This window comes from Sprattus sprattus (assembly GCF_963457725.1).
Source record: "Sprattus sprattus genome assembly, chromosome: 9".
In the NCBI taxonomy this organism is placed as follows: Eukaryota; Metazoa; Chordata; class Actinopteri; order Clupeiformes; family Clupeidae; genus Sprattus; species Sprattus sprattus.
The window spans coordinates 7,476,459-7,500,742 of record NC_137928.1 but is presented as its reverse complement, the minus strand read 5'-3'; the positions used below and the strand labels follow the sequence as shown (position 1 = coordinate 7,500,742).

General features: G+C 46.4%; 2 protein-coding genes across 2 annotated transcripts in view; one reads left to right on the top strand and one right to left on the bottom strand.

The window, feature by feature from the left end:
- Positions 1–1,167: 1,167 nt before the first annotated feature.
- Positions 1,168–16,049, top strand: shkbp1 (SH3KBP1 binding protein 1; the record flags this gene model as incomplete). Its single annotated transcript, XM_080844300.1, has 18 exons — positions 1,168–1,214; positions 1,804–1,857; positions 1,994–2,039; positions 2,147–2,220; positions 2,848–2,906; positions 3,091–3,171; positions 3,530–3,697; positions 4,859–4,955; positions 5,685–5,875; positions 6,061–6,176; positions 6,480–6,567; positions 7,665–7,793; positions 9,216–9,386; positions 9,876–10,031; positions 10,904–11,000; positions 11,508–11,692; positions 12,487–12,619; positions 13,306–16,049. 18 exons carry the CDS (start codon positions 1,168–1,170, stop codon positions 14,015–14,017), a joined length of 2,604 nt encoding a protein of 867 aa, XP_080700426.1. The 3' UTR covers positions 14,018–16,049.
- Positions 16,050–18,203: 2,154 nt separating this feature from the next.
- Positions 18,204–24,284, bottom strand: part of esrrd (estrogen-related receptor delta) — a gene marked incomplete at both ends in the record, with an annotated part of 7,360 nt that continues 1,279 nt past the window's right edge. The window contains 5 exons of the mRNA XM_080844462.1: positions 18,204–18,448; positions 20,249–20,518; positions 20,626–20,787; positions 21,344–21,454; positions 22,241–22,357. Coding sequence (XP_080700588.1) covers positions 18,204–18,448; positions 20,249–20,518; positions 20,626–20,787; positions 21,344–21,454; positions 22,241–22,357 — 905 coding nt within the window. The remainder of the gene's footprint in view (positions 18,449–20,248; positions 20,519–20,625; positions 20,788–21,343; positions 21,455–22,240; positions 22,358–24,284) is intronic.

Genomic DNA, 24,284 nt, shown 5'->3' with positions numbered 1-24,284 from the left:
CATTACCAAGAACACTTTGAGGAAGCATTACACAACCTGCACATACAGCTGTGGCACCTGTCATAATTTGCAGAAGGAGGAAGAAATGAGAACCCAAAATAGCGGCAAGTTGCAAAGGGGACGCTGCTCCTCAATGATGGCCATGATCAGAAAATGGGAGGTAAACTACTGGGAGAGCTAAGACTATAATAACTGATACTTGTAACATCAGACTATCCATTGACAGCCTCCCTTTGTTAATCGTAAATAAAATCATAACACGAATCTCCAAACTCAGAAACTTCTGAAAGACACTTCAACTTATAACTGTATGAAATGCAAAAGTTAAGAAAGGAAAAAGAGTGAACTGCAGTCAAGTTGTCATTGCTTGTGCCCATTGTGAATTTGTCGTAACATTAAAACAGGAGACGACTTCAGTGGTTTCCTCAGGTGAACAAAACTTTCGGAAGATCAAAATGACTCAATGAGTGACTGTTAGCTCAATGCGTGACACTTGAGAGCCCTGACAAGGGCAGAGTAGCCTACGTTGCAGCTTCGGATACTTCACCCACCACCAGAAGTGTGGGTTGAGTAGTATAGGTGTTATATTATGACGGTAAGCATCTCACCTTGTATGACCTGATTTTAAATCTGCTCTAACGGGTGGACTACTCTGCAGGTCCACATTTCCACCGCTGGGTGGAGCTCGCGCAGTGGAGGGGTGGGTGGACCTCGAAGGCTGTTAAAATAAAAGTCTGCTTACCTTCCTTTGGGGAAAAAAAAAATCACCATGTGTATATCATAAAGTTTACAGTTGCCTGTATAATCAGTGAAAGTGGATCCTCAACATTACTTGGACCTCCAAAGTAAAGGATGATGTTAAAAGTAAGGCAGAGATATAGTAGTGCCTACAATGCAGTTAACTATTGTATTTACCATTACATTTACACGATCTGAGTAGCTGAAAGGAACATGTTTTTAAATCAATGCTTCCATCGTCAGAAATCATCTGTATCTTGTGAGGACCTTTATTTTGAGTTTTTACCGCATATGCGGTATCGGAAGTTAGTCCCGTCAGAGGGGCCAGTTTCATGCTTTTGTTGAGATGAATGTAACTTGGGGAACAATTTAAAAACCTTGTTTACGACCCTTACTGATCATGTGCAGTCCTTGACACGAATATCCATCATGGCAAGGGTTGGGGATATTATTCATTTGAATGTCGGTGGGAAGAGGTAAGAACGGGTTGCGTTTGCCACACGGATGTGTGTGAGATCCAGCCAGATAATGCTTTGCTATCGGGGGTAGCTAGCAAGCTAGTGGGTTGCTTTTAGTGGCTAACGCCCTGTTCTGGAGCAGAACCATGCTAGCTTGTTTACAAGCGATAACTTGTTTTGGCTGTGCTTCTTATCCGAGCTCGGTAACGTTAGCTGATGACCCGCGGGCCAAATGCATACCATAATGCAACGATCTATCAACGAACCTAATGGTGCTTCATGTTTAACTTACATTAGCTATCTTGCCAACCTACCTGGATGCAGTCCTGAACTGCCTTGTGCAAAGTGAACGTTAGGGGTCAATCCTTTAGATAGCTAACAAGTAGTTCTGGGTCGTATTGCAAGAGCAGAAATTCAGTTTACTTATATCGTTAACTAATCACAGTAGTGTTAGGAGTTTAGGATGTTAACTTAAGTTTACGTTACCCCATGTCATATACTTTGATGTATCTTAACGATTTGCTTGACGTTTGAATTTCGTACCTTGATGTCATTGGAACATTCGCTAACTAACTTCTGTACGTTTCTAACCATTTGATCCATTTAGGTTCAGTACTTCTAAGCAGACGCTGACATGGGTGCCCGACTCCTTTTTCTCAAGGTTGGTGATATTCTGAAAATATTACTTGTCAGAAATGTGATGAACAGAATAGCTAGGGTTATTTGCAGCCACTGAACTGTCAGATCGCGTTTTGTTAATGACATGTTTTTTGTTCCCTCCTTTGAAAACCGACTAGTCTCCTAAGTGGTCGAATATCGACTTTGAAAGACGAAACTGGAGCAGTAAGTTGTCATATGGTCAATTTCTACCTGCAACTTTTGTAAAATGACTGCGTTTTAATATTCGTCATTCTGTCGTCATTCACTGTCTCGTTGTTTTTCATTTACAGATATTCATAGACCGGGACCCAACACTTTTCGCTCCGATTCTCAACTTCCTACGAACCAAAGAACTGTACCCCAGGTTAGAAGAAATTTAAAGAGCTCAGATATCCAATGAAGCTAATGTCTTTTTTTTTTTAAAGATTTATTTTTGGGCTTTTGTGCCTTTAATCGATAGAGCAGTGAAGAGTGGGACAGGAAATGAGAGGGAGAAGAGGTGGGGAGTTGACAGGAGAAATGACATCAGGCCGGAATCGAACCTGTGTCCTCCATGGGCTTCAAGCCCGTATGTGGTCGGGGCTACTGCTTGCGCCACAGTACCCCCCTTAAGCTAATGTCTCTTATCTGGCAGTATGAAATAAAGTGATTTCCCCCTTGGAGCCGAACCCGAATTCAATGGGTTATTCTGTAGGCCATGCTCTCATGAAAATCGTCCTGGTAGTTTTTGCGTAATGGAAAAGACAGACAAACAAACCTAAAACTTAAAACATAAACCTTTTTGGCGGAGGTAATAATTAAGCATATGAATTGGGTTTAGTACATTCACAGACTTACTGTTTCAGTGATGGCCTAGCCTTGAGCCATGTTTGGAATGTCCTCTGAGAATAACTCCCTGAAAGATCATGTTTGCCCGAAGTTGTTACAGGAAATCAGTTGATGTGAACCCTTTTCTATTGTCTTAAAAGTACACGTTCCCTTTCCTTCACAGATCTGTGGATGTGCACTTATTAATGCACGAGGCTGAGTTCTATGGAATTACTCCCTTGGGTAAGGAGTTGAGAGTATGCCTGATGCTGATTTTAATATGTTCAATAAGCATGAAACCGTAAAGAATATGACCAGTGCTTCATTATCAAGTAATATGCCTGCCATTCATTTCCTGTAATGTAGTGATCTGTCAGACAGTTTAGCTCCATCACTGATTTAAAGTGTGTGTGTGTCTCCTCTCTAGTGCGTAAGCTACAGCTGTGCGATGAGCTGGATCGCTCCTCGTGTGGGACTGTGCTCTTCAATGGCTATCTTCCTCCTCCAGGTGGGCCAGAGTGTTCATCATAGAAACTCCCAGAACCCTCAGTCAACTGTCCCCTGGCATCGCCTCAAGGGCCCCAGTGTAGTCTGCATTCAATGACTCTGGGCTCTGAGTGTTTGTGTCTGGGTGGTCATTTGTGTGCAAGTGTAGGATATTCATTACTTGTCTAAATGTGTGTGTGTGTGTGTGTGTGTTTGTGTGTGTACACACACACATCATGTGTTTCTCTACAGTTATTGTCCTTAAGTAAACTTTTTGCGATGTTGAGGTTGTTCTTCTCTGTTCTGATGCAAAGTTCTGGTGTGTGTGTGTGTGTGTGTGTGTGTGTGTGTGTGTGTGTGTGTGTGTGTGCGCACTGTAGTGTATCCTGTGAAGAGGCGTAACCGGCACAGCGTGGCAGGCCCTCAGTTCATGGGGGGCCGCTCGGGCCCCGTAGAGCGGGCGCCGGTGCGCCGCAGCAACACCATGCCACCCAACCTGGGCAACGCTGGCATTCTGGGCAAGGCCGCCATGGAGGAGAGAATGCTAGGTGAGCCCCGGAGAGCGGCCCGGTCCAGACGGTCTTCTGTGTGGTTCTGTGTGGTTCTGTGCTGAGAGAAGCCTGCTGTGTTCTGTTGGCATCAAAGTGTTTATGTTATAAGATAAGATGAGATAAGATAAGATAAAACTTTATTGCCACACAACAATGTTGGTGGTATTCTTTGTCATGGGTAGCTCAGGCCAGTAGGAGGGGAGAGAAGGGGGTAGGGAAAATAAAAATAAAAAAATACTCCAGGTCAGCATTGAGAGTTCAGGAGTCTGACAGCAGAGGGGAAGAAGCTGTTGTTGAAGCGTGTCGTCCCAGCTCGCATGGATCTGTAGCGTCTTCCAGAAGTTAGAAGTTCAAAAAAGTTATGTTATGCATGGTTTACACGCCACAGGGGCCACTTATGTAGATCGTTTTTGCAGCAGACACTTTTTTTGTATTGTAAAATGACTTGTAAATACAACAGCGAATAATAAGATACATAAAGGCAGTAATAATGATTATACTGTTTTTATAATAAGAAAGATAAAGGCAGTAATAATAATGTAATAATAACTGTGGCTGAGGGCAGTGAGGTATAGCTCTAAATCAGACAGAATCGGAATGATCTTTATGGTGATGAGTTTGACTGATTGGTAGGGGTGGGAATCTCTTGGCACCTCACGATTCGATTCGATTCAGAGGTCAACGATTCGATTCTAAACTGATTATTTATTCTTAACCGATGATCGATTATCAATTCTAAACCGATAAAACGATTATAGATGCATTTCGACTTTTCAAGGTTGCTACTCAGAGTCTAAAATCACTTCCTACTTTGTGTTTGATAATTCAAGAAAATCAACAGATGAATAACCTTCTCTATTTTTTTAAGAAGAGAAAAAGCTTTTCCTCGTCACAATTTTGTCTTTCTATGAAAATGCAATAATCGTTGCAGCTTGCATTTCAACATTAAATGGATGTGTACATTTTTTTTTTTTTATTACAAAATCGATTATGAATTTTTCTGAATCGAGACAGAATCTTTTTAGAGAGAATCGAGAAAAATCGAATAATCGATTTTTTCCCCCCACCCCTACTGATTGGTATCTATGGTGATGAGTTTGACTGATTGGTATCTGTGGTGATGTGTTTGACTGATTGGTATCTTTCTCCTTCTTCCAGTCTCTGGCTCTGGGGCCGACGCAGGGATGGTGCGCATTGTCTGTGGTCATCACAACTGGATCGGCGTGGCGTATGCCCAGTTTGTGGTCTGCTACAGGTGAGCGAGCGCCTGGGTCCCCTCTGTGTTCATCTGCTCCTTCACATCACACTCATGGGGACGAGTCTCCTTCAAGGCACACAGACATTTGCAGCTTGCAACACTCACACATATTTAGCGTCTGTTGCCTTGAGAGAAGAGTGTATGCGTCCCTGTGTGCCCCGGGGTAAATCCCTAGCACTTAGTCATAACCTTTGGAGACATCCACTTTGGGATAGGGATGGGATAGACTAGATATGGAAATAGGTATATAGGAAAGTCCAGTAATATCTCTTGGTGTGATGACGATACACTCATCTCCTCCTATCTAAAGTTCAAGTTCAAGTTCAAAGTACTTTATTGTCACAAAGACAACGAGACAGTAGAGGCAACAACAGACAGCTAAAAAAAACTTAGGATGCTGTGAACATTATTTTCCACAGCTAAATAATTAATAAATAACTATTAATAAATAGATTAATAAATATCTAAGTAAATTAAAAAAAGCAATACATCTACATATAAAGGTGCATCAGCAGTTGCAGGGTAGAGTGTTAGAGTGTTAGAGTGCAGTCTGAGGGAGACGTGTAGTTAGTGTCCGTGATTAGAGGATGTCTGAGGGAGACGTGTAGCTAGTGTCCGTGCGTCTTTGAGTGTTAGAAAAGCGCTATATAAATATGAATTATTATTATTATTTATTATAAAGTTAGGTCCAGGATTGTATTTTCACTCCCCCCCCCCCTTGTGCAGGATGAAGGAGTCGTCAGGCTGGCAGCAGGTGTTCACCAGCCCCCGGCTGGACTGGGTGATCGACCGTGTGGCCCTGAACGCCAAGGTGATGGGAGGCTCGCTGGGGGACAACGACAAGATGGTGGCCGTTGCCGCCGGCACCGAGATCATCCTGTGGACCATCTGCCCTGACGGCAACGGCAATGAGATCGGTGAGATGAAGTCACGTCTTGTGTGGAACATTTTTTTTTTATTACTAAAGATTTGTTTTTGGGCTTTTTTGCCTTTGCCTGCAGAGGCATTTTAAACCAGCGTTGCTTGTGGTGACGGTACAAATCGTGCTGTGTGTGCGTGTGCGTGTGCGTGTGCGTGTGCGTGTGTGTGTGTGTGTGTGCAGGTGTGTTCAGCCTGAACGTGCCCGTGGAAGCCCTCTTCTTCGTGGGGAACCAGCTCATCGCCACCAGCCACACGGGCAAAGTGGGTGTGTGGAACGCCGTCACCAAACACTGGCAGGTAACCTAGCAACAACCTCTCTTCCCCTTCTCACCTGAGCAGCTGAAGATCAGCTGTGATCATACTTTCAGAACCAGAAAGCACTGTTTGTATATAATGTGTGTGTGTGTGTGTGTGTGTGTGTGTGTGTGTGTGTGTGTGTGTGTGTGTGTGTGTGTGTGTGTGTGTGTGTGTGTGTGTGTGTGTGTGTGTGTGTGTGTGTGTGTGTGTGTGTGTGTGTGTGTGTGTGTGTGTGTGTGTGTGTGTGTGTGTGTGGTGGTTCCTTTTAGTGATAACTCCTCTCTTCCTCTCCTATCCCCCAAGAATCAGGACGTGGTTCCCATCAACAGCTACGACACGGCCGGCTCCTTCCTCATCCTGGGCTGCAACAACGGCTCCATCTACTACATAGGTACAGCACTGCCTCTCCTTTAGTGGTTATTATGGGGTAGACGACTCCATCTACTACATAGGTACAGCAGCCAGGGGTTATTATGGGCTAGATGGCTCCATCTACTACATAGGTACAGCAGCCAGGGGTTATTATGGGATAGATGGCTCCATCTACTACATAGGTACAGCATCCAGGGGTTATTATGGGATAGACGGCTCCATCTACTACATAGGTACAGCAGTGCCTCTCCTTCAGTGCCGCTCACCCTGGGGTTATCAATGTGGGATGGATGGAAGCAAGGTTGTGTACGAGTGTGTCTACATGAAGCCTGCTCGTCTCTGTGAAAAAGTTCTTCCATGGCTTTAGCGATCCTCCTGTGGCCTCGTACTCTGTTGTGTCTTTGGGCCTGTTCGGCTTTGTGGTCGTGTGATTTGAAATGGGGAAAACAATCAGTTAGCAAACCTCCACAAACGACCCGGTCCTTAGCCCGTAGAGACTTCCTGTTGTCACTGTCTGTTGTGATGGGTCATGTGGAGATTGCCATTGATTAGTGTTGGGTTGTCTTGGTTCGCTTGCATCCTTTAACTGACCACGAGGCCAAGGAGGTTAAATAGGAATATTGAACACAACCACCGATACTTCCTTATCCAGTTGGGTTGTGTTTGACACTGCTGTCCTGTGTGTGTGTGTGTGTGTGTGTGTGTGTGTGTGTGTGTGTGTGTGTGTGTGTGTGTGTGTGTGTGTGTGTGTGTGTGTGTGTGTGTGTGTGTGTGTGTGTGTGTGTGTGTGTGTGTGTGTGTGTGTGTGTGTGTGTGTGTGTGTGTGTGTGTGTGTGTGTGTGTGTGAGGGGGGAGAGGGGGGAGAGGGGAGAGGGTGCAAGTGTGAGTGTGAGTGTACTTTACACACATTACACACTTTTTTATTATCTGTTTGTGTGTTTGTATACATACATACTTGTGTGAGTGTGATGGTTAATCTTGCCGTCCTCTCGTCCACAGACTCTGTGTGAGCTTTTAAGTTTGAGTTCCTGAGGGAGATGCGTGTGCGTGTGCGTGTGTGTGCGTGTGCGTGTGTGTGCGTGTGTGTGTTGACGGTCCTGTATGTCTGTCCCTCAGACGTGCAGAAGTTTCCTCTGCGGATGAAGGACAATGACCTGCTGGTGACGGAGCTGTACCGAGACCCCAGCGAGGACGCCATCACGGCCCTCAGCGTCTACCTCACGCCCAAAACAAGTATTATGAAATGTGATTCACCCCTCATTCTGCCTTTCACACGCACACACACACACACACAGAGAGACTGGTGCAGCGCGCTCCCCTCGTGATTCATTAGTGGTCCTTATGGGGTATAGAGGGTCTTTATCTTTAATCAATGGCATGGTCTTTCACTTTGACAATTTATTCATTTCACGTTCAGATTTGGTGATGTTTCCCCTGCGCCCCCTCTCTCTTTCTCTTTCTTTCTTTCCCCCTCTCTTTCTCTCTCTGTCCTCACATGCATGTTGGCTCCGCTCCTTCTCAAAGCTTTCTGTCTGCTCAAAGCTGTCTCTTGCTCAAAGGTGTCTCCTACTAAAAGCTGTCTTCTGCTCAAAGCTGTCTGCTCAAAGCTGTCTGTCTGCTCCTGCTCAAAGCTGTCTGTCTGCTCCTGCTCAAAGCTGTCTGTCTGCTCCTGCTCTAAGCTGTCTCCTGCTCAAAGCTGTCTGTCTTCTCCTGCTCAAAGCTGTCTGTCTTCTCCTGCTCAAAGCTGTCTGTCTTCTCCTGCTCAAAGCTGTCTGTCTTCTCCTGCTCAAAGCGGTCTGTCTGCTATATTAGGATGTTGATCGCACAAATGTCCTGCGCTTCGGTTTGAGTCTTCCTCCTCCTCCACTTGCATGTCTGCTTGCCCTCTCTCTCTCTCTCTCTCTCACACGTCTCTCTCTCACACACATCTCTCTCTCATCTCTCTCTCACACGGCTCTCTCTCTCTCTCACACATCTCTCTCTCTCATCTCTCTCACACATCTGTCTCTCTGTCACACGGCGCTCTCTCTCTCACAGGGTTCTCTCACACATCTCTCTCTCTCATCTCTCTCTCTCACACATCTCTCACTCTCTCTCTCTCTCACACACACACACACACACAGCTCTCTCTCTCTCTCTCTCTCTGTCCCCCTCTCGGCCTATTGTGAAATGACCCTATCAAAATTAATCAACCAATAGAATAAAGAGGTTAAATAAGTCCCGCCCACACCAGAGGGGGGGAAAACATAAGCTGTCGTACTATAAGCTTTAAAATAAATAACCCAGAACTAAGGGTTTATAAAATAAATAACCCAGAACTAAGGGTTTATAACCTGCCATGCCATCAAGATAAAGAATCCAGATCTAAGTTAGTATAAGTTGCCATACCAACAAGGGAGCCTGTAGGGAGATAAAAGGTTAGTTAGATAAACACAGAAATTGATAACCAAACAGCCAACCCTAACCGGTCAATGTGTTTGTGCTTGAATGTCTGCCTTGTCTGTGTCTGTGTCTGTGTCTGTGTCTGTGTCTGTGTCTGTGTCTGTGTCTGTGTCTGTGTCTGTGTCTGTGTGTGTGTGTGTGTGTGTGTGTGTGTGTGTGTGTGTGTGTGTGTGTGTGTGTGTGTGTGTGTGTGTGTGTGTGTGGTTGTGTCTGTGTGTGTGTCAGGTGACAGCGGTAACTGGATAGAGATCGCGTACGGCACCAGCTCCGGCACGGTGCGTGTGATAGTGCAGCATCCAGAGACTGTCGGCTCCGGACCGCAGCTCTTCCAGACCTTCTCCGTCCACCGCAGCCCCGTCACCAAGATCATGCTCTCCGAGAAACACCTGATCTCAGGTACACACCAGCCTCCTCTGATAGTTAGGGAAACACACACCTGGATCATGCTCTCAGAGAAACACCTGATCTCAGGTTCACACTAGCCTTATCTGATCTACGCTCTATTTTGTTGTGATACACACTGTAAGGAAATCAGTGTTTTCTAAGCAGACAAAGCCGTTTGATTTGAGCTGTGCTCCTGGGCTGGAGAGCATGTGTTAATGCCCCAGATACCACACATGACTTGCTTTAATGCCCCACACATGACGTGTGTTAATGCCCCAGATACCCCACATGACTTGCTTTAATGCCCCACACATGACGTGTGTTAATGCCCCAGATACCCCACATGGCGTGTGTTAATGCCCCAGATACCCCACATGGCGTGTGTTACCAGAGGTGTTCTCCTGATCCTCGTCTGGTCCTTCTGTAGATGTCCTCTAAGTCTGTTTGTGTGTGTGTGTGTGTGTGTGTGTGTGTGTGTGTGTGTGTGTGTGTGTGTTGCAGTGTGTGCGGACAACAACCACGTGCGTACCTGGACGGTGACGCGCTTCCGCGGGATGATCTCCACCCAGCCGGGCTCCACGCCGCACTCCTCCTTCAAAATCCTCTCACTCGACGACATCGACGGACACGCTGGCTGTGCCGCCGGCATCGAGATCGGTGAGTCAGAGAGAGACAGAGAGAGAGAGAGACAAAGAAAGAGAGAAAGAGAAAGAGAGAGACAAAGAGAGAGAGCAAGTCACACACTACTCGTATGGACAGTCTCATTAAAACATCAGTGTGGGGTCTCTAACATGTCATGATGAAGGGATGATCCTTTTATAATACTACTGTGTAAAAAAAACCTTGCTTTTGGGGCAACACAGTCTGTACTCATAAGGACATTCTCACTTAAACGTCACTGTGGTGCCATCAACATTACTGTATATGATAGCAGGACGGTGCTTTTTAAAGACGCCATTACGATGGCCGTGGCAGAACAGTGTTTTTGGAAAAGACTTACTCTTCATAGCCTTGTATGTGGTGGCCTAGATTCCATTCGGGTGGCCTCTAGCAGTACTGACAGTGCAGGAGTGTTCCATTCTGTTGGCCTCTAGCAGTACTGACAGTGCAGGTGTGTTCCATTCTGTTGGCCTCTAGCAGTACTGACAGTGCAGGTGTGTTCCATTCTGTTGGCCTCTAGCAGTACTGACAGTGCAGGTGTGTTCCATTCTGTTGGCCTCTAGCAGTACTGACAGTGCAGGAGTGTTACATTCTGTTGGCCTCTAGCAGTACTGACAGTGCAGGTGTGTTCTATTCTGTTGACCTCTAGCAGTACTGACAGTGCAGGTGTGTTCCATTCTGATGGCCTCTAGCAGTACTGACAGTGCAGTGCAGCTGTGTTCCATTCTGTTGGCCTCTGCAGTACTGACAGTGCAGGTGTGTTCCATTCTGATGGCCTCTAGCAGTACTGACAGTGCAGTGCAGCTGTGTTCCATTCTGTTGGCCTCTGCAGTACTGACAGTGCAGGAGTGTTCCTGTGTCCCCTGCAGGTCCGTACGGGGAGAGAGATGACCAGCAGGTGTTCATCCAGAGAGTGGTACCCGACACAGACAAGCTCTACGTCCGACTCTCGTCCAATGGAAAGAGGTCAGTCACACGGGTGCCGTTACCCTACAACTCTCTGTTCTTTTGGGATTTCATATGTCCTGTTTTTATATAACTAGGGTTACATCGAGGGTTGGATTAAGGGTCAGGGGTTACAACTAGGGTTAAAGCAATAAATCACAGGAATTAGCGAAATTAACTGACGGCTGTTCATACACAGTACCAGTCAAAAGTTTGGACACACCTTTACTTTTATGGAGAAGTGTTTTCTTTACTTTTATTATTTTCTACAGTGTAGATTAATAGTGAAGAAATTAAAACTGCGAAAGAAAACATACGGAATGATGTACTAAACAAAAAAAGTGTTATCTACCATGTAGAAAATAATAAAAGTAACGAAAAAACTCAAAAAATTAGAAGGTGTGTCCAAAACTTTGACTGCTACTGTAGATCATGTGTAGCCTTAACATTAGATCGTACTGAAGTGAGGCGGAATGCTATGATGTCATTTCCTGAGGGACCTTTGACCCCCAACTTCTTCTGTATCAGGGTGTGTGAGGTGCGCTCGGTGGACGGCACGTCCATCACGGCCTTCATGGTGCACGAGTGTGAGGGCTCCAGCCGGATCGGCTCGCGGCCGCGGCGATACCTCTTCAGTGGCCATGGCAACGGCAGCATCCAGATGTGGGACCTGACCACCGCCATGGAGATCGCCGGGAAGGTGGACATCAAAGGTCAGGAGCCCGACGACGCTCCGCGTTTAAACAGAAGCAGCTAACCACACCATTCAGGATTACCACACACACACAGACACACACACACAGTTTACTTCTTTATTTGGATTAGGTAAATTAGTACATATCAGGCAAAATCCAAATTTGGCTAAAGGGAAGTCTTAAATTGCATTCAAAGTTCTAGTCCATATTGTGCATTACGGGTAAAGGTGACACCTGCGCTTCCAGATAAAGAGGCTACCTATTAATGCTGACGTTGAGCAGTACTTTGCAAAGTGTTTGGCCCTTTTTTTTGAGAGACCACAGATTTGTAGGCCTCGCACACACATTCTATGCACATGACCTAAGCTGCCAAAGATCAAGGCAATGATTGTACATGTGTAGCCATAGTTGGTTAGAACAGTACTTAGGGGTTGATATTTAAGCAGTTTTGACGCATAGCAGGTGTCCATGTAGGCGTCGTAAGAGCAGCCAATCTCAATGACACACACACACACACACACACACACACACACACACACACTAAAGGATTACGCACCAGTTAAGATTCACAGGACAAGAAGCAGGTGTAATTATACCACCAAAAAAAACATAAAAAATGGCTGACCAAACATAGCTAGCGTGCATGGGTTTAACTCTAGAGGATATTGTGTGAGCTACTGTCTAGACTTCAGCTGTATCCTGTCTGCCTGTCATAAGAGTAAATGCAAAACAAGGGTTAAGGAGATCAGCAAGTGTTGAAAGGGTTTGATTGATCTGTGTGTGTGTGTGTGTGTGTGTGTGTGTGTGTACAGCGCTGGGCGGGCCTACAGAGGAGGAGTTGCTGGAGTTGCTGGATCAGTGTGACCTGGCCTTGACCCGCACACCTGACATGAGTCCAGCTGCCTCTCTCACACACTCCAGTACACCACGTACATCTACCTGCAGGTATGGTTATAACACACACACACACACACACAAACACAATCTTATGATCAGTGTATATTTAATTAAAATATGCTTCTTGAAAGTAATAATGCACACTCACACATACATGCATCAGTGTTCATTTAAGTATAATATACCTGTTGCTAGTTTTAATACACACTCACAAATATAGGCATTAGTGTATATATTATAATATACCTGTTGCAGGTTATAATACACACTAACACATATACGCATCAGTGTATATTTAATTATAATATACCTGTTGCAGGTTATAATACACACTCACATATAAACGCATCAGTGTATATTTCACGCACGCCATAACATTCACAATTGTTCTTTCAGTTAATGTTCTCTCAGTTAATGTTCTCTCTATGTTGAGTCGCCCTGAGTAGATTTAGTCTAATACTGTGTCACCAGCAGAAGGTTTTTCTGTACTGACGCTGTGTGACCAGCAGAGGGGGCTACTTCTGTTTCTAAACCTGATTGTTCAAATCCTTGATTGTGATTGGCTAAAAGCCGTTGTAAAATCCAGCATTACCTTACAATTTCGCGTCGTGCCTAACAACTCCCTTACCTGTTCTAAAATCAGCGCAAAGCACGGCCTCTTGGGGCTTATTGCTTAAATCTTGTGTGCTGCCTGGCCTGACTCCATCTTTCCCTCCTCTCCTCCCCTCCATCAGTCTGGTGTCCCAGGCCAGTGAGCGTGGGGTTCTCCTGCGAGGAGTCGCTGCCTCTCTGACCGGCAGCCTCCCCCGCCAGGCGCCCCTGGTGCCCTTCTGCCGCCCCCCCCAGGGGCAGGGCGGGCACGCTCTGGGTCTGAGCCAGGCGTCTCTGAGTGGCAGCAGCGTAGGGGGGGGCAGCCCCCTCCCCTCTCGCGGCCCCAGCGACGCCCTGAGGCGGGGCAGTTTCGCCGAGCGCTGCCAGGAGCGGGCGAAGGGCGCGGAGGCCGCGGCCATGGGAGTGTGTGTGGACGCGGTGGTGGCGGGGAGGCGCAGCTTGGCCGTGTCCAGCGAGCTGGAGGCGCGTCTGGGGCTCCGGTCGCCACCTGCCCTCCCCTGTTCATCCCCCTCTCATCCTCCTCCTGCTCCCTCTCATCCACACCCACACCCTCCGTCACCGGCAGCAGCAGCAGTGGGTCCTTCGTCATCATCATCTTCCTCCTCTTCAGGAGCCTCTATGAGGAGGTCGCCGTCGATCGTCTCGTCAGGACCAGGATCAGGCCCCGCCCTCAGCCCGACTCGCTCACTCACCCCTGTCTCCCCCCTACGCCAACCTGGCCCCTCCTCCAGCACAGAGGCCCCGCCCAGTGATGGCTCCAACCCCGCCTCTGACAGCCTGGTGTCTCCCCCGGCAACCAGCCCTAAGCCGCACATGAATGAGACGAGCTTTTGATTGGCTGGATGCATCCTTTTAGTGTGTGTGTCTGTGCGTGTGTGTGCGTGTGTGTGTGTGAGTGTGAGAGAGAGTGTGTGTGTGTGTGTGTGTGTGTGTGTGTGTGAGAGAGAGAGAAGTACAGAAAGTAAATCTTCAGATTACAGGAACTTTTAAAGACTGTGATCGCTAAACGTCTTCCATGAAGTCTTGGCAGTTTTTTCAAGGGCTTTCCGACCATAGCTTTACCATGAGGGGAAGAAAAAAAGGTTTTCTGAGTTACTTTTTTTTTTATTGTTTGTAACATTTCTGTATTCTTAGTTCTAAGACTAATTCACTCATTCTCAATCGTGCGTCCCTCACTGTTCCACTGTTGGGCTCTTCCCATAAGCATTCCCAGATCGCCACTCTTTTGGCCAGTTTGATTCGGAGCGTGCTTGGTTTTCCGTGATGAATGAATGTCCTTTAAGTGTTTTGCACAAGGAAAACTGAGAGAAACTCATTCCAGGGTGTCTTATAGCTGGCCGTTTGGCTATTGGCCTCATGTTAAGCCCATGCATACACAGAGGGACATGAGAAGAGTTACTGTACTGAGTGGCTCGGTCAGAACCGACCCGAGGGGCCACTAGGGAACTAATCCTGGCCCGTACAGTACCAGAGTCCAGAACCATTCCCTTGAAACACAGTGTTGAGAGGGCTTCACATGGTTGGACGTTACTGTCATCCAGACCGTTTGATTTCTGCCTTTGCCATTTTTGTGATATTCGTTACAAGAAGCTTATCTAGACCTGATTGTCATTTTGCTTCGTTAGTTCTTCCATTATACAACAGGAGCAACTCATAAGCAGTGCATATCCAGAGGTAGTCTCACACTGTTAAGAGAAAAGTCCTGACCTAAGGCACTCCTCACGCATATCTCTTACGTTCAACGCGCTGGCGAAGCTCCTGTGCGCTCCGACATTCGGTGAACTAACTTCGGAGTATAACTATAGCAAAGATATTTAATGTTACTGGCACGCATCGCTGTTCGACGGAGATCAGGGTTCACATTCACTCATCTGTACGGTCGTATTCATCCATGATGGCTAGAATGACCCTGGGCCAGCTACACAGCTATACTGACGTGTGTGTGTGGGTGGGTGTGTGTGTGTGTGTGTGGGTGTGTGTGTGTGTGTGTGTGTGTGTGTGTGTGTGTGTGTGTGTGTGTGTGTGTGTGTGTGTGTGTGTGTGTGTGTGTGTGTGTGTGTGTGTGTGTGTGTGTGTGTGTGTGGGTGCGTCAAGTGACTCTGGATGTGTGTTTGAGTGCCTTTCTGAGGATACCAACACTGCCAATTCATATTTTGTGTGTGTGTGTGTGTGTCCTCCCCTTATATCCGAGTTGATCAGAGTTCTATGGTGGCCTTGGTGGGCTGCACAAGGGTTCCCTTCACACTGCACTCTCCTAGAGAGCCTGAGACCGGGACCCGAATGCAGGCCACGTCCGAACCGGTCTTAGCCCACACTCTCTTCAGGGAGTTTAAGTCACTGTTGTTATTCAGAGCAGAAACACTGTCGCGATGCACACAGACTGATGCGTGTGTACCGTGTGTGGTTTCTTCTCCGCTGTTTTGTTTTGATGTTGATGTATCTAATGCTCAACATGTTTATTGGTCAGACTGCATTTCTCATGGCTCTGTTTTTGAACAGTTTTTTTTTTTTTGTTTGTTTGTTTTTTAATGGGAGTGATCACACCAGATTTCCAGAAGGGGGCAGTGTTTCCTTCAAATGTCCCTCCTTCACTGAATGCTGTTGAGATTTATGCAATTACTTTGTAAACACGAGTGTTCATTTAAGTCACAAAGCGAGGACCAGATATGAAATGTTATTGTTGTTTGGAAACCTTATATTGAGTCCTGCTGTCAGGAGTTGTGTGACACTTGCAGGCAGGGCCCCTCATGCTGTGTGTGTGTGTGTGTGTGTGTGTGTGAAATTAACATTGTTTATTGCTCTAGTGTTTGTGTGTGCTCCATTTCATGTAGTTGTGCAAGGAATAATTTTATCATGGAGGTTTAAAGAGGACTGAGCTCTCTGGATCACTGAAACATGCAGAACAATATCGTGAGGACATGACAGCAGGTGTGTGTGTGTGTTTGCAGAATGTTGTTTAAAGTCGTATAGTGTTACTGGTCTAATGTCTTCCAAAAGAATTTAATAATAAAAAACTATACACGTGTGTTTGTGTTAAAAGAGCTTTCTGTAGTCCGGACACTAATCGTTATACGTTACCATCTCATATTATTATAGTATACTCTGTCTTTTTGACTATACTAGTAGTCATGGCTTGATATGTTCAGAATCATTGTACGTTAGCCAAGGCTATTCCGAAAACAAGAGGTGAGTGTCTAAAGCTGGCGAAATTACACCTCAGTAATCCATGTACAGGTTACAAACTACCACAGAGTATGAATGTACTGGAATGTTGAAATGACTTATAATGCCCATACCTACTAGTAGCCATGATAGGTCGGTTAACTAGCTCAAGCTCAATGCTTACATGTTCAGGAGAACATTTGACAACTCTGCATCAGGCTTAATCGACACAGGTCTAAAACACCAGTAGACCTTCCGCTCCAGAACATTTTAAAAGGAGAATTTACAGACTGTAGCATTGTTGTCGGAGAAGCCATATTAGCATGTTCCCTTGATCCCTGATGGCATAAGTTCGTTGTATGATTTAGTACAGGAAGTGTATAACATACTGGTACTTAAGGAGGTGTTGCACCTAGAACATTCTACAGTCTTCCAGGAATCACATGACACGACACAAAATGTAATTTCAAAAAAAGCTTTTTACTCAGAGAAGTAGAAATAGCTGGCAGTGGTGTCTGCACAGAGAAACATGATCGCTTTACATGTACATGTGTGCTCGGTAGAAGTCAAAAGCCTGTTCCCGTAAGCATACTACCACCAGTGACGGCATTCGGCTCTTCGTGATCCGCTTACAGGATGCTCATCACAGCTTTGCCTTCACCCTGACCTCATGAGAACATCCAGTCATGGATACAGAACAAGTGTGTCGATGTGTCAGTCAGCGTCATTAGCGGCCTAGATAGGAGAGGAGTGTGAAACTGATCCGTTTCACCCACTGGCCGTTTCTCCCCGGGATGAGATACAGTGCAGTGTGCCATTGTGTCAGAATCTTAATCAGTGCCAATAATAGGAGCTGAGTCTAGAACCAGATGGCGTCTGAGGAAGTGCGTCAATGAGTCTAGAACCAGATGCCGTCTCCGCTACAGGGAAGTACGTCAATGAGTCTGGAACCAGATGCTGTCTCGGCTACAGGACAGTGCGTCAATGAGTCTAGAACCAGATGCCGTCTCCGCTACAGGGAAGTACGTCAATGAGTCTAGAACTATATGCTGTCTCCGCTACAGGACAGTGCGTCAATGAGTCTGGAACCAGATGCCGTCTCAACAGCTACAGGACAGTCTAGCAAAGTGTCTATAAAGCACTGGAACTGGAGCTGAGTCTAGATCCAGTTGCTTGCTATCGCAACAGTCAACAGTGTAGTGTGTCAATGAGTCAAAATGCCAATCAGAGTTCTGTCTGGACCGCTACAGGACGGTACAGTGGATTCATGTGCCCGCCTGCTTCTAACCAGTGTAACCTCACGGGGCCCGGGTCAGAGTCTGCTACAGTACTCAGCTACTGCTACAGTTTGGTGTGTCAATGAATCAGTATAGGCATCAATACTCAGAGAAACAGCTGGGCTTGGGAATGAAGTGGTCAGCACTGACTCCTTAGTCAGCGCTGTTTGTCAGAATGTTCAAGTGTGTTCACATCCTGATCATTGTGCAGGCAGTAGCACTGATATAAATACTCTGAATAAATAATCCAGTGATACAAAAATAGCTCTTCAGTATTAAAATGCTTGTTTCAGCTTCACCTCACAAATGTCAGTTTAGTGCATTCAGTTTTTTTTTTTGTTGATGTTTTAATTTAATATTTTTTTTTACTTAAATATAGTTAGAAAAACATGTATCTCCTTTTGCCCTCACCTGAGCCCCTCCCCCTCCCCTAGAAAAAGACTATAAAAGCTGGTTTTGTCCGTTGCTGATAGCGTCACTCAGGTCAACCCTAGAGCGCAGTTCAAAACTTAGCATGGCAAGCCGTGGCCCCGCAGCTCGGCCGGATCTCAACCGGATCAGGGCCGGATCTGGGCCGGATCTCATATCTTGTTGTCGAGCATCTCCAGGAAGAGCTTGTGCATGGGCACGCGGCGCTCCAGGTGCAGCCGGCAGAAGGTGTCCACGGCGCGGACGGCTGTCTGGCGGAGCAGGGGCAGCGTCATGAGCAGCCGGCCGGCCCGGTGGACCTCGCCGGGGTGCTGCCCGCTCTCGTGCTCCTGCAGGGCCTCGTGGAGCCCGTCACGGAACCGCTGCACCGCCTCCGCCCCCTCCAGGTTCGCCGCGTCTGACAAGAGACACACACAGTTAAGGATTTATTTATGTGCACATACTAATGTTTGAATGAAGAAGCTGATTAACACTTTGTCTGATTTGTTGACCCACTGTACTGTTTGCTGTTGACATAGCAACTGGTTTGAGCTGTCATTTTGGTACTGATGTGGGCATGTATACTACGTGTGGACGAAGATGCTGTACTGGCAACACACAGACACACTTTTTCATCATTTCACACTCACATGCATACACTCCATGTCAGGCACCAAGGTCAAGAGGGGCCTCTAGGCAGGCTTGGGTGGCCGTGCTTTTCACTCATCCCACTACAGTCACATGTACACACACACACACACACACACACACACACACACACACACACACACACACACACACACACACACACACACACACACACACACACACACACACACACACACCCCTTGTTGTTCTCACATTGTGTCAAGTCCCATTGTTCAGCAAACATGCTTTAATAGGCAGGGCGAGGGCATTTCCAGTTCAAACCATTTCGGCTTTTGATTTCCATTATGGCGGCAATCACCGTTCCACCCTGGTAAGCACTGTGGCGTGTGTGTGTGTGTGTGTGTGTGAGTGTGTGAGCGCGGACCGGCACACACAGTGAGGGTAACCTCCAGGAAAAATGGGCTTCTGAGAGAGAGGGTTTGGGAAAGACGGTCAGAAATGGATTTATTGATCTCTGCTGTGGGCTAGAGCAGAACGGCTTCCTCACAGCCGAGGTATTGATTGGCTCTCCCTTGCCCCAGCCCATGATGGAAGAGAGAGGGGGGGGGGAGAGGAGAGGACGGGGCCTGGCTGGGACTCAGAGAGGGTTGGCCTGGGGAGGCCCCTCTTCCCCTCTGCTGAGAGCTGTTAGCTGAGCGATGAACACAAGAACAATGCTCTCCATCACGGTCAATCAGGGACCATTTTAGCTTCCTTGTGCCATGAGAAAGCCTTTCAATGCGCCATGATGGGCTGCCCTCAGGCTGGAGTTAAGTTTCTGGTGCACATTCTGCTATCTTTTGTCTGGGACTGCTGGTCAAATCTCCGTCACAAAGTCTTTCTTGACCTTTGGATGCCCTTGACATAACCTTGGTGACCAAGTCTGTTTAGAGCACAATACAGCACTGCGCAGTATAGATGATGCCCTTTAGACTAAGGCTTCGAGGTGTTTGACCTATACAGCACTGCTCAGTATAGATGATACACTTTAAACTAAGGCTTCAAGGTGTTTGACTTATAGAACACAGATCAGTAAAAAATAGATGATGCACTTTAAACTAAGGCTTCATGGTGTTTGCCCTTATACAGCACTGCGCAGTATAGATGACTTATAGAGCACTTATACTGCAATGCACAGTATAAATGATGCCCTTTAGACTAAGGCTTCAGGGTGTTTGACTTATATAGTACTGCTCAGTATAGATGATGCCCTTTAGATTAAGGCTTCAGGGTGTTTGACTTATACAGCACTGCTCAGTACAGATGATACACTTTAAACTAAGGCTTCGAGGTGTTTGACTTAAAGAACACAGCACTGCACAGTATAGATGATACATTTTAAACTAAGGCTTCAAGGTGTTTGCTTCCTTTAAACCCATTGGTAGGTGTTGGGTTAGAAAAGCATCTTTCTGGTTGTTCTGATCCTACACAGATCAGTCTGCATTTGATTTTGCATGGCACGACCCTGCGTATGTGTGTGTATCTGTGTGTGTATCTGTGTGTGTGTGTGTGTGTGTTTATGTGTGTGTGTGTGTTTGTATGTATACGTGTGTGTGAGTGCGTGTCTCACCTGAGTTAGCTAGCGTCATGGCCTTGAGGGTGACCAGCTCCTCGGGGCTCAGGCCCATCTGCTGGTACTTGCGGGTCAGGTGCCGCAGCGCGGTGTACAGGTCCGTGAGTCCGGCGGCCCGGCACTGGGCCTCGGCCAGCCGCAGGTTGTCGGCGAACACCAGCTCGTCCGCGGAGCCCAGTGAGCGCGACACCACGGACAGAACCAGCACCTCCATCCAACCACCTTGCAGCAGTGCCATCTGATCCACCAATGAGAGCGCAGAGAAGCCTGCAGAGGGGCGGGACAGCAGCCAATCAGACGAGTGTTTGGACGATAAACAAACGCGAGGTAAGGTTTTGGGTTTGACCCCCCAGAGGGCAGGTGAGGTCACGTACCTGGGATGTGCTTGGCCCAGCCAATCAGGACGAGCAGCTCCCTGTTGAGGAGGTCACACAGGGTCAGCAGGCTCCTTAGCTCCGTGCTGCAGGGGGAGGAGTCTGGGATGGCGCTCAGAGGGGCCGGCTCTGACACCAGCAGCTGGGAGATGACTTTGTTACCTAGGAGACGACACGGGGGAGAGTTTACACTGTTCTTAGAATGATAACAATCAGCATTCCAAATACAAGTGTAACTATATGTCTACTATTCACGTAGAAAACATAGAAAATACTTAGGTAAATACTCAGTTTTATTATTTCTAAAGTGTCAGAAACTTTTTTTTTTATACTAATGACTATAGAACTATATACTTTAGAAACAAAGATTTTGTTTTGTCCATTAGTTTCTGAAAGTCCTAACATATGTCCTCTTACCGATGGGTTTGGCTGGATGTGTGAGAGGGGTTTTGGTTCTTACCGATGGGTTTGGCTGGATGTGTGAGAGGGGTTTTGGTTCTTACCGGTGGGTTTGGCTGGATGTGTGAGAGGGGTTTTGGTTCTTACCGATGGGTTTGGCTGGGTGTGTGAGAGGGGTTTTGGTTCTTACCGATGGGTTTGGCTGGATGTGTGAGAGGGGTTTTGGTTCTTACCGGTGGGTTTGGCTGGATGTGTGAGAGGGGTTTTGGTTCTTACCGGTGGGTTTGGCTGGATGTGTGAGAGGGGTTTTGGTTCTTACCGGTGGGTTTGGCTGGGTGTGTGAGAGGGGTTTTGGTGTAGAGGGACAGGCCACAGTCCACTCTGCGCTTATACTTCTGTCGGCCTCCTCTGACCCGGTCCATACGCACACCTAACACAGAACAAACACACTCATCTCGGTCCTAAACACACTTATATTTCACCATACACACACCTTACACACTCACTAACACACTCATCTCGGTCCTAAACACACTGATATTTCACCATACACAGACCTAACACACACCCTTACACACCCATCTCGGCCCTAAACACACTTATATTTCACCAAACACACACCTAACACACACCCTAACACACCCATCTCGGCCCTAAACACACTTATATTTCACCATACACACACCTGACACACACCCTAACATACCCATCTCGGTCTAAACACACTTATATTTCACGATACACACACCCTAACACACCCATCTCTGTCCTCAACACATTTATATTTTAGAGAAATATAATTATAACTTGCGATCATATTTTGTTAAGACTGTTTTTACACCAGTATTGCTAGAGGTCAGAGCAGTTTATACCATAGGAAAAGTGAGGAGTAGTAGTAATCTATTACTGTTACTTTAACATGAGTTAGGAGGAGTACTAATCTATTACTGTTACTTTAAGTAAAGCTGCCCTTTGACCTGTGTGTTCATGGACCAATCATACCCAACACAGGTCTGCTTCTGGGCCAATCATACTCAACACAGGTATGCTTCTGGACCAATCATACTCAACACAGGTAGGCTTCTGGAAGCAACATCAGCACTACCATACACACACTAACACACACACACACACACACACACACACACACTAACACACACACACACACACACACACACACACACACACACACACACACACACAGACGCAGACGTACCTTCTTTCATCATGCCCGCTCGCAGACACTTCTGGAAGCGACATGCCTGGCAGGACTTCCGCCGGCGTTTGGTGATCTCACACTCGTTGGTCACTGGGCAGGTGTACTCAATGTTGCCTGGTGACCACACACACACACACAGAAAAAAAACTCATCACACTAATGCCAACAGTTGTGGAGACACATGAGAAAACGTTTTAGATCACATTGTTATCAAGCTCACAAAAAAAAACTAGTATTCTTTTTGTGATCTACATTAAGCGTAAAGCTAAGGCTTGAGCTCTTGGTCTGTTGTGAGGGAATGTTGCCTGGTGACCACACACACACACACACAAACACACACACAGACTTGAGCTCTTGGTCTGTTGTGAGGGAAGGGAACGCAGGAGTTTGTTGGGCACCAAGCCTTTGACAGCGGAGCACGTGAACGTCGACTGAGGTAAGCAGTAGTAAATGTTTCATCAGAAGAACCTATGCACAGTTTACAATTACATTACATTGACATTAAGTAGACGCTTTTATCCAAAGTGATTTACAAGGATGTATTCAATTTTTACATTTACACTGATGGCACACTGCACATCAGGAGCAATTAGGGGTTCAGTGTCTTGCTCAGGGACGCTTCGACAAGGAATCTAACTAGCAACCTTCTGATCACTAAACGACTTCTCTTCCTCCTGTACCACTGTCGCCCCAGTTTCTACATCTACTGGATGCAGTGTGCTTTGTCAAAGTGGATCAGGCACAATGCAGTGTTAGGCCTTGTGCAGTCAAAATGCATGTACAACACTCTCTACACTCTACACTTGTATAAAAAAAAACTTGTAAATAACTAAATAAAAGTCTGGGTTGACTGACTGATTGGTTGGTTGGTTGGTGACAGGTTCACACCACATGACCTAACTCTGCCATGTTGGTACATTTCTCATCTGCTGTTTTTCTCTTTCTGTTCATCAGCTGTGTCCATCTGTTTATTTTATATTTCCTATTTTCACGTCGTGTTTCCATCCCAGTCCCCTCGCCTGGCATCCTGGGCCTTCACACAGCAATCGATAGCAATCCGCTCCAGACTAAAGTCGGCATATTGATCCCGACTGGCCCACGGCTTAACAAGCCACTGGACAGGAGTTCCAAGTTGGAGGCTGGCATGACAAAAAAAAGCCTCTAATAGAGTATTGAGTGTTTCCCTTCACGCAAGCCAGGACAGGGAGAGGCGACACTGGGCTCCTCGTGGGTTTTTTTCGTGGTAAGTACCTCAATCAATGAGCCTCTCCCTTAAAACAACACACACACACACACACACACACACACACACACACACACACACACACACACACACACACACACACACACACACACTCACACACACTCACACTCACTCACTCACCCACACTAGGATTAGAGAATCCATTACCCGACAGTGTCTCTTCATCAATATATTGATAGTTTTTCAGACAGTACTGTGTGTTGGTGAATTAGATCAAATCTGTTCATGCTTCACAGTTGGCCTCACACTGACTCAGAGTGACTGACTCTACACAAACAATTTTGTAAAAAAAGTATTAATGCACGTTGAGTGTTTTTATGAAAGATGGTAAACTTATTAAAGTTGAAAGCCTAAAATAAACGAACGAAAAGTAAATGTACTACCGCTACTAAATAAACTGGACCACATGCTATAGTAACTGCATGGAACAACTAATTAGATCAACTAATATAATTGAGAACTAATAACAGTTCACAGTCCCCAATTATTGGCTGCTTCTCTCCGTTCTTTCCATGGCCATTCAAGCACCACTGGTCACAACAACCCATCCGACAGATTGTGACAGATGTTACAGACTACAGAAATAGCGACATCGGCACAAAAGCAAAAAGAGACGGTAAACAAACATCAAAATCCGGGCCAACGACCACTCTAATCAACACTCGCAGGCTGTTAAGTAACATATTGAGTCTTCACACGAAAATCAATCACATAACAACATGAACTGACATAAAAGTATTGGATATCTGCTTTGGCTCAAGATCTCCCCCTTAATAG